General features: G+C 39.4%; 1 protein-coding gene across 5 annotated transcripts in view; it reads left to right on the top strand.

The window, feature by feature from the left end:
- The window catches only part of C1H15orf41 (chromosome 1 C15orf41 homolog), a 237,799-nt gene that overhangs the window by 117,809 nt on the left and 100,639 nt on the right, over positions 1-19,351 (top strand). For 4 of the 5 annotated variants that reach the window (XM_021098122.1, XM_021098114.1, XM_021098111.1 and 1 more), the window contains 2 exons: positions 10,675-10,740; positions 11,340-11,445. In XM_021098122.1, the coding sequence (XP_020953781.1) occupies positions 10,675-10,740; positions 11,340-11,445 (172 nt within the window). Of the gene's footprint in view, positions 1-10,674; positions 10,741-11,339; positions 11,446-13,878; positions 14,735-19,351 lie in introns of those variants that run through there. The other variant, XM_003121624.4, reaches the window with a different exon arrangement.

The raw sequence follows: 19,351 nt of genomic DNA, 5'->3' as shown, positions 1-19,351 counted from the left end.
TAAATAAAGTTGATAAATTAGGAAAGTGGCCTCAGATTACTGAATTAAACTTTGGTATTTAAAGCAGCAGATTTTTTGTGTGAGAAGAACTGAGCTATTCAGCATATGGAAAGAAGGTAAATTAGATAGAAATCGCCTTTTAAAATCTAATTTTAAAAATTAGAGTTTATAATGGCTCAGAACCAGTTGGACTGGATGACCCATGATGCACCAAGAGATACATTGTAGAAGTGCGGAGTTCTGTTAATATTACAAAGTATCTGGACTTCCCATTGTGGTAACAGCAGAAATGAATCTGACTAGGAACCATGAGGTTGTGTGTTTGATCCTTGGCCTCCACTCAGTGGGTTAAGGATCTGGTGTTGCTATGAGCTGTGGCGTAGGTCACAGACACAGCTCGGATCCCTTGTCACTGTGGCTCTGGCGTAGGCTGGCAGCTGTAGCTCTGATTAGATCCCTAGCCTGGGAACCTCTGTATGCTTTTGGGTGTGGCCCTGAAAAACCAAAAAATAAAATAAAACAAAAATTAAAAATCTAGGACTTCTTAAAAATAAAAATTAGGAAGTATCTGGTCACATGGATCACTTAGAGGGCCTGTAAGCCATGGCCAGATCTGTGGTTTGAAGCCGCTAGTTGAGCAGTCATATATTGGTGTTACCCTCTTGGCACCATCTGCTTACAAGTAATCAGGCTCTCAGTTCCACTCCTTTGCTTTGTGTAGTTTTCCTATGCTTTCCTGAGGCCTACAAGACCCCAGTAAGGAGGAAGAGTAAAGGCTTACTCATGGCCTAAAACTTAGTCTTAGGTTCTCCACTCCCTTGATTCTGGGAGACTGAGTGCATTAGGCTGAGTTGGCCTGGGTGACAAAGGCAGTGCAGAAACACAGCCAAGGTGTCATGACCACTTGCATACAAGTTCAGACAAGAGACTTAAAATGGAAGGGTCCCCTCTTTTCCACTGTGCTCTAGGCTCTAAAGGTAATTATTTTATGGACGCATACCGAAGATGATACTTAACCAATATTTAAATGAATGTTTAGCTGACTTCATGTAACCTCAGTGCCATTATGCAGCATTTCCTCATCAGCATACAAAGAAATATGATTCTATGCATTTAAGCACTTCAATGTAGTACTGAATAAATACATGTTTATTTACAGTTAAAACATGAAAATTCAAAGCCTTGTATAAAATACTGTCATGGGGATGTTCTTTTACCTGGTAAATACCCCTTCACAATGATGAATTAGATCTAAAGTACTGTGTCAGGTAAATTTAGATAGATCATCATTTTAAATCCAACTACAGAAAAATATTGGTATATAAATAGACCACTAATCTGATCCTCTGTTTTCTTGTTTACATGTGTATACCTTGAATTTTTGTTGCAGAGACATTGCAAACATATTTGCTTTACTTTGATTTTTTTTTTTAACAAGTGAAAGTAAAATCAATCTCTCTCTGCTTCTCATCTGGGCTACTTTCAAAAGACAAAGATTCTTATTTGTTTATATATTAACCCTTCTTAAGAATTATGACTTCCCGAAATTTTTTATCCCATTTAAAATTTTTTCTCCATTGTGTGCTATATGTCATTTTATAAAATACATATTTTATCTGACCTCTTTTAGAGAGAGGTCAGATAGAAGGGAAAAATAAAAATGAATCACTTTTATCTTAACCTTCATAATTTCTTAAGTTTTCTTGATTCATAACCATGTACCGAGCAGTTGCTATGGCAAAAGATTTAACTAGGCACTATTGAAAAGGGAAGAAAGAGTCGTTTTCATTGAAGATTTGGGTGTGCTCATGGATTTAGCCCATCTTGTAGATTTATCTATTTTGTACTTCTCGAAATGGATATTAAGAGAAGTCAGAGTTGAATAAATGACGTTAGTTTCTCCAACATGAAAATATATTGTATTCATATATTTATTCCTTTATTCCAAAAGTAAGTTACTGAGTCAGGTACTATTTCAGGCACTAGATGTGCTAAGTCAGATGCAATCCCTGTTTTTGTACCATTATGATCTAGTAGGGAGACAAGTTACAAACAAATTAGTACAGATAATTTCTAGAAATTTCTGAGTTCTTGTCAGTCTATTCATCGTTTGCTCATTCTTTTCAACTCACTTTTGTCGAGTGTATTCTCTGTAGGCAGGAACTACACTAGTTAGTACCAAGTTGATGGTAAGCATTCCCGCCCTCTAGCTGCCCACAGCCACACAGTTGCCATGTGTGTCCAGTAAGAATGCATTTCCATCTAGCCTGTCCCACTTGTTTTGATAACGAAAATAAATACATTCAAGACTGTTGTTGTGCTACTTCTGTGAAACTTTTGAAAGAAAGGAACAAATTATATGAAAAATCAGTAGCTGCCCTTTACATATGAGGAAAATGCTACTGGCTCAGAAGCTACTTCTCTGGAAGTGGTGATGGAATTTGACTTACTCATAGGCTCTCTCACAGCAACCCCTTCCTGCTGCCATGTGCTTCTCCTTAGCTTGACTGTCTTACCACTAAGCTAACCATTCTTTGGTTGGTGCAGCAGACAGATACCTTTTAAGTACTTGCCAAGGGCAGACACCATTAGGGATTTAAAAAGACAAAACATAAATCAAACAAGGAGCCTTCCAGAAAAATTTCAGGTAAGTACATGTCAGTTCTTTCCAAAGAGAGTTAATTTAGAATTAATATTTATTGATCGGCATTTAAAGTCTCAGAAGATGTGGAAACCCTGCTGCCCAGTTTTAGGCTTGAAAGCACAAAAAACCCTTCTCAAACTTTAAAGTGACCCATTAGCATTGTGTCCATCCTTATCCCCTCTGCTCGGGGTTTGTTCCATTTCTAATGCAATGAAAGAGAAAATGTATTTTGTCTCCTGATGGAATTGTTTTCATTTGTATCTCTCAGGTAATTAATGAGACCATGTTTTGTTCTATCTTCTCTCTCTTTTACGGGGTTGTGGCAGGGGTGAGGGGGGAGATTTAGACAAAAGGCAAGGGAGAAAAGGAAAGTAGTGACAGCGAGAAGACAAGATGGTTCGCACCGTTAGGGAAGATATGAAAGCACTTGTACCAAAGATAGAAGACAAATCCGTTCATCCTCCATGGGCTGGCATATCTCCAGGTTGGAGGGACTTTCATTAGTGACTTCCACGGCCACTGGCTGGCGCAAATTCTTTTTAAGTTTGGCTTAATAAGGATGGCTCAGGAGATATTTTATTCTTTCCAGTGAATGTTGCCCTGTTAGTAGAAGCTAACAATTATTTTGAGTGACACCTGAGAGACTTTGCTTTGTCCCTATCTCACCCTACCCCATTTGGTCTCGCCTTATGACAAACCAGCATATTTTACACGGGTATTCTCCTTGCATTCATGTATCACTCTGTGGGACTTCGGGAGGGTGTAGTCTGTAAAGCTAGATAGGCTTCGTGAAGGATGTCCTTTGCTGTAAGAAATTAGAATCTTTGTTTCTAAGAGGCCATCTCCTCCTGCTGCTTTATTTCCCCCCTGAAGCAACAGTGCTCTGGGGAAGTGATTATGATGTGACAAACAGGAGATTATGACTTTAGGTGAGGAATATGCAGTGGGAACAGATGAGATTTAGAATACTAAGATTGTGTTTACAAGCAGATGTCAGCAGTAGAGACTAAGAGACTAGAAATAAAATAAAAGGTTGAATAAGCTAAAGGGAACCGGGATGGTTGGGTATTTCAAAAGGTATCAACTACTTAAATTCCTAACTAAAGGTTAAAAATAAGATGGAGTTTTCAGGGTAACAGGAACATTATATTGGAGTAGGATGTAGAGAATCTAGGTCCTGGCCCTTCCTGAAAAAATTGTCAAGGTGAGGGGCCATCTTTACTGACTCGCCTTAATGGAATATGTTCATGCAGTGCTTCTCCCTGGGACTAAGAGAAAAGAATCACAGACCTGTGTGTGCTGCTGAAAGACAGGTTCTTTGAAACTTTGAAGACAGGTTACTCTGTCCACTTACAATTGTAGTTCTTCCTGCTTCAGGCTCACCGTTGCTCCGGATAGATAACTCACATCGGCCCATATCTGCTTTCCTGGCCACCATTGATAAATTGGAACCATTTTTATTGTAGGTGACAGAAATCCAGTCAAACTAGATTAAACACACACACACAAAGGAGAATTTATTGGTCCAGAGATACAACTGTGAAGTGTGGAGGAGAGGTTTGGTATTCTGGAATCCAGAAGACAAAACGTCGTCAGTATCACCTCGTTCTTCCCTTTTGTATTCTTGTTTTCCATGTTGACTTCATCCTCAAACAACAAAGATGGTCCCTGATGGTTGCTAATTTGTTTACTCTAATAGAGAGTTAAATCCCAGGGAAAAGTGGTACTTCTCTTTTACACCATAATGAGCCTCATAAAAGGCTCTGATCCACTAGTCTGGGTCAAGTGTCCCCTCCAGCAGTTGGGTGCCACATTATTGACCGCCCACCAGAATCACATGGTGAGAGTGCCAGTGAATGGCAGTGCTATACAGGGCAGGGTACAGGATAGAAAAAAATAAAATATCTCACTCACAGAACATTAGCTGCTGGTTCGAGCTATACTCCCCATAACCAAAAAGCACTGGGGGGAGGTAACATCTTTTAGTCATATTGTTGCATGGATTTCTTGGTCCCTTGTGTCTGGGCATGAGTGTATAAAGGTGCTTTTTATGTCTCAGAACTGCACACATCCCTCTCTACATCAGTACTAGCTCAGGGACATCAGTGACTACACCTAGAAGAGCTGGAGCCACCAGGACCACCACCATTCCTCAGAGCTTTGCAGTCAGGGCTCTGTGACCACCCAGTCCCCTGTTCTGTTTAGTGGAAACTTGACCCAGGCTTTGTATCACAGTTATTGTCCTCTGCCCTCCCAACACCTTGCCTGGAATTCTGTTTACTCTTCCATGCTGATTTGTCCCTTCTTGGTGGCATTCAAGCAAAAGAATTTAGAGTGACATGGCATAAAACATAAAAGAGTTTTGCTTTTGTTGTTATGTTCCCACCCTCTGTCTCTAACTGCCACCAGTCAGCAAGGACCAACCTACCCTGCCTCACTTTGCACCGTCTGGTCTTGTGACCTCCCATTTGTTTCCTATCTTTAGGGCCCTTCAGTTTTCACTAGTATTGTCCCCTAAAGACATAAGCCAAGACAAGGTCAGAGCAGTCAGCTGTATTCCTTATTAGTGGCTTTGATAAGAGGCTTTGGGGGAAGAGGTTGAAAGTAATGGCTGTAATAAAATTTTTAGGTTCTCTAAAGATTTCATTCATCAGCGCTATCAATCTCCCCATCAAATACATATCTGTTCGGCTTACTTTTGCATGTGATTGCATAGCATAGTAATATCTGTTACCCAAACCCTGCTAACTTCTTAAATTGGGTCAAAAAACTTATTCTTAGAGAATATAAAAATATAGGATGCAGAGGTCATAACTCCAAAGTATTGAATGAGATGGTGTTTTGGAAAAACAAAAAACAAGACCAGAAAAAACAAAATACCAGAGTCGATAAAACAGATTATAATTTACACTTGTGCTCATATATACTTTTTGCCCTTCCCCAACTTTATAAAAATGTAACAGGTGTTAAAAAGATCCTTTTTGTCCTATAAGGTATTTTAACCTAGCATTTTAGAAACCTTTTGACAAATTCATAGATAAGAGGCCATGCCAGAATGTAACGTTTCATTTTTAGACATTGTGACCTGGAATTTTGCAAAATTTCTCTGGGAATAAACTGTGTTTCTTAAAGTTGAAGCCTTTCAAGAAAACAAACCAAAGAAAACCTCTGACTTTTTCTTGGTCGTCCTGATGATCTCCTGTGTTTCTCAAGTATCTGTTAACTAGTTTCAGATGTGTTTTGTTCTGTGACTCAAAATCAGCCCTTTATTTTAGGAAAAGAAATTGTGTAATTAGGACTTAATTGCTTCGGATATTTTGGGCATTTAGAGGAGAGGGTAATTAAAAGGCCAGAGAAATTTAACTTTCACGGTGTTCGTTACATACATGTGACTCCTTTTTAAAATGTTTTCTAAAGGCAAGCCTGACAACTTAAAAATAAACGAAGATCTGGATTGTTTAAACATTTAACATCAGTTTTATCTATAGAGGCACTTTCCTTGATTTTTTAGTTCTGTTGGAGAAAGTGTTTTTAAAAATACTGGAAATCAAGAGATGCTCTCCTTCATCTCCTCTTCAGGAATGTGTCGGTTAAATAATGTCCAGCAGACAAACCCTCCCCTCTCTTGTGTGTCTAGATCTTCTAAGAGGAAAACGAGATTTTTTTTCCCCCTACTTCATAAGTACTATACATGATCAGATTTAAATATTTGCATAATTCAGAGTGATATGTTGTCTGATGGGACAAACCAGGACTTGGTCAAGGTGGGCTCTGGTCTCTGACTGTTTGAGAGGCCAAGTCATGGCAGTCCCTTAATTTCTCTTGGCCTCTTTTATCATGTCTAAATTGGAATGTAGGAAGACTTTACGAGCTCAGAAATACTGTGTTTCACAAGGAACACACTATCTAAAAATCCTGTTTCATGGATCTGGAGGCTAACAAGTCTGCTTTAAGTGAGAATATTCTTACATTAATTTGGATAAGGAACACTTAAACCATAATATTAACAAGCTTAGAACTTATGAAATATATTGGGTATTTTTAATATACCTTAAGCCAGAAGAGCCCCACTTCGTATTTGCTATGTTCATTGAGTAAGTTAGGTGTTCACTGAGTAAGTTTAGGTGTACGGTATTGATTTCATGCCGATCCCCAACAGTTTGGGAAGTTATACTAAAACATTACCATTACTCTTCCCCCTACCCCTTTCTAATTTATGTTATTCTTTATTTTTTCTTAATCCTGATCATTTTTCTCTTGAAGAAAACAGCATGTTACCTAAACATGCAGTTTGCTACTTTGGGAGTTCAAAGAATCATAAGTAACCACTTGGCTCCAATATGTAAAAGCTCTAAGAACCCAGGTGGAATTTATGATTCTCAAGGAGAATATAAATTGCCAAATTGACTACAGAAGAGAAGAAAATCTAAACAGATCAGCAGCTATTAAAATAAACGGGAAAGGTAATCAAAGAGCTGCCCACAATGGTAGCACCAGGCCTAGACTGCTAATTGTAGGGAATTTGGTTCAAACATTAAGGAATGAATAAATTCAATGTTATGTAAAATACTAAACATCAGAGAAAAAAGTAGGAAAACTTCCCATGAATAGTTCCTTCCTTGATAATCAAGATGCACCTCTGAGCAGACCAGCTGGGACCAGGGGTGGAAGACAGCAGCAAGAGTCATCAAATACAACCATGAACTTGAGGTCACGTTTACTGTCTCTTAAATCAAAAAAGAAAATTATTATTTCATCCATGGCATATGTAGGTTTCCAGGCTAGGGGTCAAATTGGAGCTGTAGCTACCAGTCTACATCACAGCCACAGCAACACCAGATCCAAGCCGTGTCTGCAACCTACACCACAGCTCACAGCAACACCAAATCCTTAACCCACTGAGCGAGGCCAGGGATCGAACCTGCATCCTCATGGACACTAGTCAGATTCATTTCCTCTGAGCCATGACAGGAACTCCTGTAAAATTATTATTAATAAAGTCTGGGCAGGCTTTGTAGAAGACATGGATGTCCTTAAAAATGCCCTTAGGATGTATTCCCTTACCCTTTTGAGTATAAATATGTGTACATAGGTAGGTGAGAGGGGGGCAATGGATGGGGTTTTAAAAATGAAAAGAAAAAAAAAAAGAAAAGGAATTCCTGTCATAGCTCAGTGGTTAACGAATCCAACTAGGAACCATAAGGTTTCAGGTTCAATCCCTGGCCTTACTCAGTGGGTTAGGATCTGGCATTGCCGTGAGTTGTGGTATAGGTGACAGACGCAGCTCAGATCTTCTGTTGCTGTGGTTCTGACGTAAACTGGGAGCAATAGCTCCGATTAGACCCCTAGCCTGAGAACTTCCATATGCCACGGGAGCAGCCCTAGAAAAGCCAAAAAGACCAAAAAAAAAAAAAAGAAAAAAAGAAAAGGAAATATTTCCTGCCCTCAGAGCTGAGGCTTCAGGCCCAACATGTCAGAGACAGGCTCATGCACAACCAGACAAGAGAATGAACAGAGGGTGAAGCCTAAGGGAAGTAGCGCAGGATGATAACAGCCACAGTCTTTGGATCCTAGAATTGGAACTCTGATCCACCAAGTGGTCAACCGCATTTTAAATCCATACTCCATAGTTTCGAATGATCGTCTCATGGTAAGGAATCTTTCAAGGCCCTGGGAGCCAGGAAAGGAGCATAATGCTGAGGCCAGGAAGTCACATCAGATGGATGGGGCTGACCTTAAAAATCTCCCAGAAGGGTGACCCATAATAGAAACTTCTCCTGGGTCCTAAGACCCAAATTAGCAAGGCCACCTGTTGACAAATGCTGCTTCCTATACTGGGGCTGCCCTTTTCTCTGAACTTTGCCAAGTTGTTCCCTCCTCCTTTTTTAGGAAATCAAAAGAAATAGTATGAAGGTTGAAAGGGGTAGGTGAGGCAGTGAGAATTGGGTAAATAAAGAACAGAGAGGATACCCAATACCTATTAACATAGCATTTCAGATGTGTGGAATAACCTTTTTTCTTGGAAAAAGTATAGTATCTGGTGGTGACAGACTTCAGAAGCTATCTTTTGGGTACAATCACTATTGAATCATTTTCCTACTATGAGGAAGGGAGGGAGGCAGGGAGGCGGCGGGCGCTGTGGAGAAAGCCTTTGATCACTCCTTTGTATTTTGAGGTTTTCCACAGAAAGATGGAAAGTCTCCCTAGCCTTACCTGATATGTATATTCAGTTTGGGGGGGTTGGGTTTTTTGGTAATTTTCACATTAAGTCAGCCATGAAATTTAAATTGTGGGAATTGTGTTAGTAATTTTGGAGCAGTGAACAAGGGTCTAAGCATCAGCCTTTTAAGGGATTTTAGCTTATGCGTTTGGATTGCATGGTGACCTTTGAGATTTTGTTTGGAGCTGCTGTCAGAAACATAATCATTTCTGAAACAGATTTTAAAATCTGCAAAGGTTGATGAAGCTATGGTAGTTTTAATAAAATATTAATCCCTCTTTTTTAATGTCAACCCAGCTTTAAAAACAGTTCGTCAGCTACCTGAAACATCAGCTCTAGGCACTTGGGTTGATTTAATAAATGCCTTTTTCCACTAAACATTCTTATAGCCAGAAAGCATTTAGAGGACAGAAATGTTTTATAGTCTTGTTAGTCCACAGTCCAGTTTTCCAAATACTGTTGTTTTTGAAGTAAGATTACTTCAGAATGTATTTCCTTATTACAACAGTTCACTTAGCATTTTTTATATTTCAGGCAGGGGAGATTGTTCAGAATTCTAGCATCAGTCTTTCAAAATTTGGATAAAGAATGTCAACCTTCACCAAATTTAGCTTAAATATCTCGTTTAAATATGTGTCTTGTTGTTAAAAGGTTATTGATGTTTAAAATGCTGACCTTTCGGGATGTACACGAGAGTGTTCTAAAACAGAGTTTCTGAACATTGGCCATGAAACCACTGTCTCGGCCTGACAAATGGATTGGAAATAAGCTACCCAACACTGGGAATGGGCCATTAATTTTAATCAAAGGTGATGCAGGAAGGCGAATGGGATGCATGACAATGTCAACAGCCCAGTAGGTGTTAAGAGACCACACAGCCTTCCTTGTTACTTGGTTGAGCCATTAGTTGAGGTTGGGTGAAGACAGAAAGCCGTGTCTGGAATTGAATGACCAGGTCACTCCAAAATTTAACAGAGAACTGCTCATCTCAGAATCACACTGTAATACCATTAGAAGTCAAGGACGGCATTTAGAAAATATTGGAGGATTTTTTTTTTTTTAAAGCAAGCACTTACCTAGTTTTTTCCAACTTTGTCAAGCTTTCTGTTTTCCTGCCTCCCTTCCTTCTGAATGGATCATTGATATTTACACAGGATCAAGAAATCGAAGAAATTTTGAAAAAAATCTCAAAGCCTGTTTGCTTTTCAGAATTACACACTGTTAGTTGTAAAACTCTGGTAAATGCCAGAAGCAATAGCATACTAAAGGTATTAAGCAGGGTAATTAATTCTCTGTGGGGATCTCATTGTCCTTGTCCCTTTCGTGTGTTCTTGTGTGTAGGAATAGTTTCACTAATTGAAACCAAACTTTCTTAATTGTTTTAATAAAAGCATTTGTTTTATCATTGTAAAGGCCAATGTGCTTAGGCCTTACTGTAAATTGTCAATATTGGCTTGGTAACATTAGTGATATTCAATATACTTACCGATGAAAAGAAGCCTTTTCTTTTCATCGGTAGGTATATTTCATTATTTTGAATATTTTCAGTTATAAAAAGAGTAGCATATGACAGCTTGAATTAATGATGTTTATAATAAAGACATAAAGATGCAGAAGGGACAATGGCATTTTTATATCTATGCTTCAGGTTTAAGAAAGTTCATTTATTCTGACACAGTATTGCATACACAGGAATGATATGTATGACTGCATTAATAATTTTTACACATTTTTAAGAAAGAAAAGCAATTATATTGCTGTCTTGTTAATGGAATACTTTTATAAGTAATAGTATTTATTTTTCCTATAGATGAAGATCAGCTCCGTGCAAAGGGTTATGACAAAACTCCAGACTTTATTTTACAAGTACCCGTTGGTAAGTCCTTAAACTCCTCTGTGCATTTGTTTATAAAAGGAATATGTTTTTCCCATAGCTTTTAAATTTTTGTTACTATTAGAAAATGCTACCAGAGAATCTAGCTTAGCTTTATAATTTTGTATCTAAATGTGTGAAATAATTGGAAAAGATCATTTTAAAGAAGCTGAAAATGAGAGGTTTAGAAGAAATCTATGCCTTAAAACTTTTGCATATGTTTAAGAAATAAACATGTCTTCTAAAGACATTTTGGTTGTCATTTTCAAGCCATTGCTCTAAATACTGAATTTTTAAAATAGGGTCCTATTGAAAAGCCATGCTCACCTTGGTTTGCTTGCACATCACTTGTCAACTTATACAAATAGTCTCAGAATAGGAGAGAGACTTTTGTAAATGACTACAATAAAAGGGATGTGATAGTTGCATAAATGTTCCTTATAACGAACATATATGATGTGTTGTTTTATAATTACATCTATAGATGATGGTGAGGGCTAAGCCCCACTCATTAGTATGAAACATAGAGAGACCTGGCTAGAATTCAGAATTTTCAATCTTCCCTTCCCTTTGCTCTGTATTCCTAATGCTTTGTCCCTTAGCTGTAGAAGGGCACATAATTCACTGGATTGAAAGCAAAGCTTCATTTGGTGATGAATGTAGCCACCACGCCTACCTGCATGACCAGTTCTGGAGCTACTGGAATAGGTAAGGCCCCATTATTTTTCTCTTAAGATAAACGATACTCAGCTAAAATCTCATTAGAAAAAATATTTTGTTTAGCTGGTAAAAATGCTAGTAGCCTTTGTTTCCAGTAAATACAGAGGCTTGATTAATGTATTCATTTCAGATAATTTAAACTTCCCTGCTTTTGTAACATTGCTTCATTTTTTAAAACTAAAAATCCCTGCACTAGGTCAAAATTAGTATATATTCCATTTTCTATTTTAGAGTGATAATACTGGTGTTGCCGAGAATCTGAATAATAGGATGTGATGCATATGATGATATTGACGCTGACTTTTATCCTCATGGTGTGAAAGTTATGCTTACTGTCAGATCATAAAAAAGATTTTATCCTCAGCTCTCTGAGGAAAGTATCCAAACAATAGGAAGGATCAAAAGGAATTACCTTCCAGTGGTAGAACACAGTTTACCTACCAACTTCAATCAGCATCCCTAAAGGCATGGAGATGTGGATGGTTAAGAAGAGGATAGTGTTGGAGGAGGGGAAAGCCATGTTACTGAGTACCCACCTTGTGTCTGGGCCTGCAGGTTATGTCAGTTAATACAAGGAAGTTACCTTTACCCCCATTTTGAAGATAACTAAACTGATACTTAGAGAAAATAATATGCACACAGCTAGTTATCATGCATTTGTCTTTCTTACTTCCAAACCCGGTCTATTTTCAGTACAACTCTATGGCCATTTACAATGCAACTATTGAAGTTTTGGCTTTTTCTGTATTGGAGTCCCAAGGTTTTACACCACATCATTTTTATCCCTTCCATCAAAAGGTGGGTCAAGGGATAAGGTTCCTAGGTTAGCTGTGTTCCTCGGTCACTAGCCAACTGTAAGACTACACTAAGATGACATTGGTCTGCATCATTAAAGAAAGAGACAGTAGCGTCTGTGGACAATAGTCTTGCCCTGGAACAAAACAGTGACAGGCTACAGAATTTGGCATTATATTGATACTCAGCTTTACAAAAGGCCAGCGGACCTCGCCCGTAGCAGATGTGCTAAACTAAGCCCACTTTTTGCCATGGTAACAATGATCATGACAAAATGCTGAATGTAATGGCTTTCTTGATTTTCTTGTGTAATTGTGCGTAGCATCCGAGCTTTACTTTACAGGGATGGAGGAGGAAAGTGCAAAATGTTTTAGAAATCAATGCTGCTTCAGCGTTTCCTGTCTTTTATTCAGCCATTATTCAAATTAGCAGTAATGTGGCAAATTGAATTTCAGATTTTGAGCAATTTTATGATGAGTTTGAAATAGTAAAGAAAGCATCATTTTTTGATAGTATAGGGAAAGCAATGACAAGAAAATCAAATTGCACAAGTTTAGGTTGCTAAGGGATGTTTTAAAAAGCTGATAAGCTCAATAATTACATGTTGAGACTCTCCCCCACTTTCATACTGGTCAAGTCTTTTATGAGACACAATTACAAATTGAATTGTTTTTGAGCTGACTTAATAGAGTTTACTTAAAAATTCCAAAAGTATATCTTCATTCCCAAACAGTTCAACTGTTGAGTATCTGCAATGTGCTTATCCCTCACTATTTTATTTTATTTTTTATTTTTTATTGTTATTTCCCCAATACAATTTATTTTCTACTGTACAGCATGGTGACCCAGTTACGCATACATGTACACCAGTCAGAATGACCATCATTAATAAGTCCACAAATAACAAATGCTAGAGGGGGTGTGGAGAAAAGGGAACCCTCCTGCACTGTTGGTGGGGATTTAAGCTGGTACAACCACTGTGGAGAACAGTATGGAGGTACCTTAGAAAACCATACATAGAACTACCACATGACCCAGCAATCCCACTCTTAGGCATATATCTGGACAAAACTTTCCTTAAGAAAGACACATGCACCCGCATGTTCATTGTAGCACTTTTCACAATAGCCAAGACATGGAAACAACCCATATGTCCATCAATGGATAATTGGATTAGGAAGATGTGGTATGTATACACAATAGAATACTACTCAGCCATAAAAAAGAACAAAATAATGCCATTTGCAGCAACACGGATGGAACTGGAGACTCTCATCCTAAGTGAAGTAAGTCAGAAAGAGAAAGACAAATATCCCTCACTATTTTAGAGGCAGATTAAATAATTTAGTTGTCTGTATGATAGACCTAAGGATTATTCAGGTGGTGGTGGGGCAGGGAGGCAGGGGTCCTGAGCAGTGGATAATATAATAATATGATTTGGACTGGATTTTGGATTATTTTGTTGCACGCTGCTTTTTAAATTTTAATGTTATTTTATTTACACTGCTATTGACTTGTATTTCCTAAACGTGTTCTTTGAATGTGTATCAGCTAAGTGGACATAGTTCATTTAGGGCATGAAATTGTGTGGTAAGAGAAAGCTAGCTCTGGTTTCATGTGTTCCAGATCATTCAAGGAGGAAACGCTCTATACTAGTTCACCAAATGTCTACAAAGATGCCAAGAAATGCAAGTGGTGCCAACTTTTAATGTAGAACATAGAGGCATTTCCTTGGATATGGACTTTTGGCTGTAATAATGATACAGGCTTATCAGTGAGGGGGGCATTTTGACAGGAGAATTTAACCCATTTATAAAAGTTTGGGATCCTACTCTTTTCATATTTTACCTCAACACAACTCACATAGCAGTGACTAAAATTCTTCAGAATTGGAAGAAATCGTCTCTTCCCCCTGGAGGTAGCCATTCAAGGAGGCTTTTGGTTGGCATTTGGGCTGATTGCTCTGTTTGTGTGATAAGCCTCTAGTCAACATAAAAACTGTTATCTAACATCATACTTTTTTTATATTTTTCCATTCTGTTGTGATATGATGGCCATACAGCACTGTGTGAGTCTAAGATGTACACCGTAATGATTTGACTTACATAGAGCATGAAATGATTATCATAATTGTCACACTATTTTTAGATTAAACATTGGGTTTTACAATAAGACAGTTCAATGAATGTTTATCAAATCATGACCTTGTTGACGTCCATTTTTTCACATAAATAACTACAGAGCCCCTAAGTTTTATTTAATATGTCTCTAAAAGTTTTCTTTTTGTATCAGTCAGTATTCTTACTTGGCCTTTCAGCAACTTCTGATAAAATTGATCACAGACACCCACCTTTATTAAAAGACTAGTCTTAGAGTTCCCGTTGTGGCTCAGCAGTAACTAGGATCCATGAGGACAAGTGTTCCTTCCCTGGCTCCACTCAGTGGGTTAAGAATCTGGTATTGCCTTGGGCCGTGGTATAGGTTGCAGATGCCACCCGGATCCCACATTGCTGCGGCTGTGGCTGCGGCTGGTGGCTGTAACTCACATTTGACCCCTAGCCTGGGAACGTCCATATGCTGCAGGTGTGGGTCTAAAAAGCAAAACAACAACAATAACAACAACAAAAAATTCTTTTCATGGCTTCCAAGAGGTACTCTTCTGTGTTTTTCCCTGACCTGCCAGCAGCATATTCCGTCTCTCTTGCTGGCTCTTTTTCCTATTCCCAGCCCTAGGCCAGAAGGCCCTGGAAGTAGTGCTCACCTCCAGGTATTCTCTGGGTGATCTCACCAGACAATGGCTTTATAGTACACACCTCTATGCTGCTATCTCCTAAGTTTTACTCCCAGCCCTAATATTCCCCCTAGAGTACACATTTGCTTGTCTATCCAGCTTTCTACTCAGTATTCCCTCTTGGATATCTAACAGGTATCTCAGACTTTATGTGTCCAAAATTAAACCCTTGATATCCCCCACCCCCAAGCTTGTTACTCCCCACTTCTTCCCAAGTTCAACGAGTGGCACTGGAATAGGCCCAGATCCTCAAGCTAAAAACCCAGGTATCATTCCAGGCCATCAGTACATGGGTTCAGCCCTATCTTCACCATGTCTCAGATTTTTCCATTTATCACCACCCCACCTGCTGTCGCCTCAGTGTCTGTCGTCGTCTCTTGGACTATTATTGTAGCTTCCAAACTGTTCTCCTTAGGTCAGTGATGGCACTCAAGATTGTGGTCCAGTTTTCATGCCCCAGCCAGATGAATCTGGGAAAAATATAAATCAGACCATATCACCTTCCCACTTAAAACCCTTCAATGACTTCCTATCACGTGGAAAATAGAATCCAAGCTCTTTACCATGACCTTCAGAGCCCTGCATGATCTGCCTCTCGAGACCCGCTAAGTCTGTCCACACCCTCCCCTCTCCCCTCTCCTAAGGGTCTCTGCATGTCTAATACTTCCTTGGCCACGCTGACTTTCTCCTTCTTCCTTGAGTCCACACTGCTTGTTTCTATGTCAGGACCCTCACTCTGGCTGATCCCTCTGCTTGAACTTGCCCTCACTTGGGTCTCCACATAGCCTGCCCTTTACAGCATTCTGGCGTCTGCTCAAATGTCCCCTCCTCAGGGGGACCTTCCCTACCCACCCAGCCCAGAAGGCATCAACCTCATTCATTCCTCTCTCTTTATTTGGCTTGATCTTTTCTTCAAAATACTTATCCCTGGGGAGTTCCCGTCATGGCTCAGTGGTTAACAAATCTGACTGGCATCCATAAGGACGCACATTCAATCCCTGGCCTTGCTCAGTGGGTTAAGGATCCAGCATAGCCGTGAGCTGTGACGTAGGTCGAAGACCTATCTTGGATCCTGCATTGCTGTGGCTGTGGTGTAGGCCAGCAGCTATAGTTCCAATTTGACCCCTAGCCTGGGAACTCCATATGCTGCAGGTGCAGCCCCTTCTGAGTGAATGAATAAACCGTAGATGGAAACATTTATATCATCACCAGTGTACTTGGTTCAAAAGACCTTTATCTTTTATATGGCTATTTCTAATTTCTGTATGTAGTGTGCTTCTCATTCCTTCATAATCAAAGCTTCAGGAATTTCCCCTGCTTAATTAACCTCAGACAAATTTAAATGGTGCAATGTAGTCACCTTCTCTAAAATCAGACATATTAGTGCAGAACATAAGCTACCTTTCTGGCAAGTAAGCGCTCATCCCAGATATGAACCTTGATTAATTAGCTCCTCAAAACTCTACAGTCTTTACTTCTGTACAATTAAATGAATGCCTCTGCGAAGCAGCATTTGAACCATAAAAAGGCCCAAATTATTTAGGGCTATATATATAATTTATAGAAAATACATATATATGTATATATATCTCTTTCATATGCTTAGGACTATGTCTACAAATTGTATAAAAAAACATATTTCCTGGGAGTTCCCGTCGTGGCTCAGTGGTTAACGAATCCGACCAGGCACCATGAGGTTGCAGTTTCGATCCCTGGCCTTGCTCAGTGGGTTAAGGATCCGGCGTTGCCCTGAGCTGTGGTATAGGTGGCAGATGCGGCTCGGATCCTGCATTGCTGTGGCTGGCATCGGCCAGCAGCTACAGCTCCGATTAGACCCCTAGCCTGGGAACCTCCATATGCCGTGGGAGCAGCCCTAGAAAAGGCAAAAAGACAAAAACAAACAAACAAAAAACAACAAAACAAAACAAAAAAAAAACGTATTTCCTTATGCAGTTGACACCAATAAAAACCTTCTTGTCCCACTTCTCTCATCAAAAGGTGAGTTCTTGGACACTTTGACCTACGTGACTAAGCTTATTTTCATATTCAGTTGGTGACAGCTAAAGAAAGAAACTAATTCTATAATCTGAGGCCAGTTTACATACATGGGCTCTAAGTTGTGACCTTTTAGAGGAACAGAAGCAGACACCCTATGCTCAGTTTATTGGTTGGAGATCAAGTGGGTCAATTTGAATGGCAATTCTGATGACCCTACATAGCACAGAACCACATATAGCCTCACAGTGCATAAAGGATGCCCAACATGGAAATCTCGACTGTAGGTTCATCAGCTTTGGATTCAGTTCTGTCATCTCCCATTCTGGACACACCCTGACCCAGTGTCACCAGTGGGATCTATTTAAAACCAAAGTGCACTTGGTAGATGTACCCTCTACTTCCCTCAAAGAGCCACGCTTCCTGACTGGAAAGAATAAGGCAGTTTTGTTTGACATGATTTTCCAGTTCAGTGATCCTGGAAGTGATGGAAGGAACCTATCCTGTTCCTGGGTTTGAATTCAGGCCTACCCAATGTCTGGTCCCATGTCTGGGGGCAACTTCCTAACTTCCCTGAACCCTTGTTTTTCCCTCAATAAAATGGGGCTAATAATACCTTCTTCACCATATTATTGTACACATCAATTACTTAACATATGTAAAGCACTTCAACTATGTCTGGCAGTCAACAAATATATTCTCTTCTGTCTCTTTCCTGTGTAATCACTGTCCACTGGAATTTAGAAGTCTTCTGAGTAGACATTTTAAATTTCCTTCTTTGCCAGATAAACACCTACTCAGCTAACTTAAGCACTCAGCTTGGGTTATCTCTTTGGGAAACCTTCCTGCAGTTCAGGATTGGGCTCAGTGTCCCTCCTCCATTTTTCTAATAATTTAATAGCATTCGTCAAATATTGGAATTGCTCGTTTACTTATCACTCTCCTCCAGTTAATATATTGAGTTCCATCTTATCTATTTATTTTATCCATTGTCAAATACCCAGAGGCTGGTGGAATGCCTGGTACAGCGGTGTCAGTTGGTGATCAGTAGATATTTATTGAGAAAATGAAAATATTAGTGAATTTTCTGAGGCATAACAGGCAACAACATTTTGAGTCAGCCATTACGAAATACATTAGTCATTGTGACATTAAAACACAATAGGGCTAAATTTTTTTCTTTGAGAATGCCATTCTAAGGCAGTGAGAAAAATGCCTCATTTTCCCCACAAAACTTTTATATATAGACTTTCAGATGTATTGACTTTTGAAGATCTATTTTATGAAATGTAGCAGAAGTTTATTTACCTACGAATTTGAAAATAGAAAATAACTGGTAACTAAGTGGCCAATGCACTTAATGAAGTTTTTTAGGTAAATATTTTTAATCTTAATGTTGATTGTTGCTTTCACAAAACTTCAACAAGGTCTCTCACTTAAGATTTGACATGGAATTGCCAAATCAAAGATCCTGAGCTAAAGGTATTCAGCAGTTTCTTTAGGGGATGCATGAGAACTGGGCCCACCTTAACACTTAAAGAAAATCGATTTTATCCTGCATGAAGATCTAGAAGTTCATATTTGCATTAAGGATTCTCAGACTCCATGGAGATCCAGGCTGCATGTAGCAGTGTAGAGATAGATAGTGGCTGCCCTGCATAGCCCATCTCCCTTTTCTTACCACCTTTGGCCCCATCCTACACCTGGAAAGGTTTGAAGCACACCCCAGCCTACACGTCCAAGCTCCACATACCTTCCCACAGACCTCTGCACTTGGTCATCTCACAGGCAAGAGATGCACACTCTCAAGGGAGAGGGCTCTGCAGGCCCTGGGAGTGGTCACTCAGAGCTATTCGATCAGGAAGTTCTGAGGTCCTTGGTAACATAGAGTGTGTCCTAGAAAGATATTGGAAGGGACATATATTGGGAAAGATATTGCTCCGTAGGCTCCCTAGACTCCCCACCCCAGACTCCCCACAGAGGGGGCCATAGCAGAATCTGCTCAAGTTTGGGTCCATGGACCCCTCTTAACTGGGTCTCAAGGATAGTATAATAGGAAGCAAGTAGGTTTTTCTTCCAAAGTCATTTCTTATGCCAGTGTCAGGAGATAGGAGGGGAGATGAACATCAGGGGAAATATGGTCTTGTTTTTATGTTTATGGATGCCTGAAAAGATGATTAGTCGAGTTCTATCTGTAGGAGTTTTGAGTCTTTGGCTTCAAAGAGTCTGTCCTCCTAGAGGCAATGCTAACTAAGCTAATACTTTCTGCCGCAAAAATTGATTTAACTGAGTTCTTACCTCTAAATATTTCTT

The sequence above is a fragment of the Sus scrofa genome, chromosome 1 (genome assembly GCF_000003025.6).
Source record: "Sus scrofa isolate TJ Tabasco breed Duroc chromosome 1, Sscrofa11.1, whole genome shotgun sequence".
NCBI lineage: Eukaryota > Metazoa > Chordata > Mammalia > Artiodactyla > Suidae > Sus > Sus scrofa.
The sequence above is the reverse complement of the archived record's forward strand: the minus strand, read 5'-3'. Positions and strand labels throughout refer to the sequence as shown.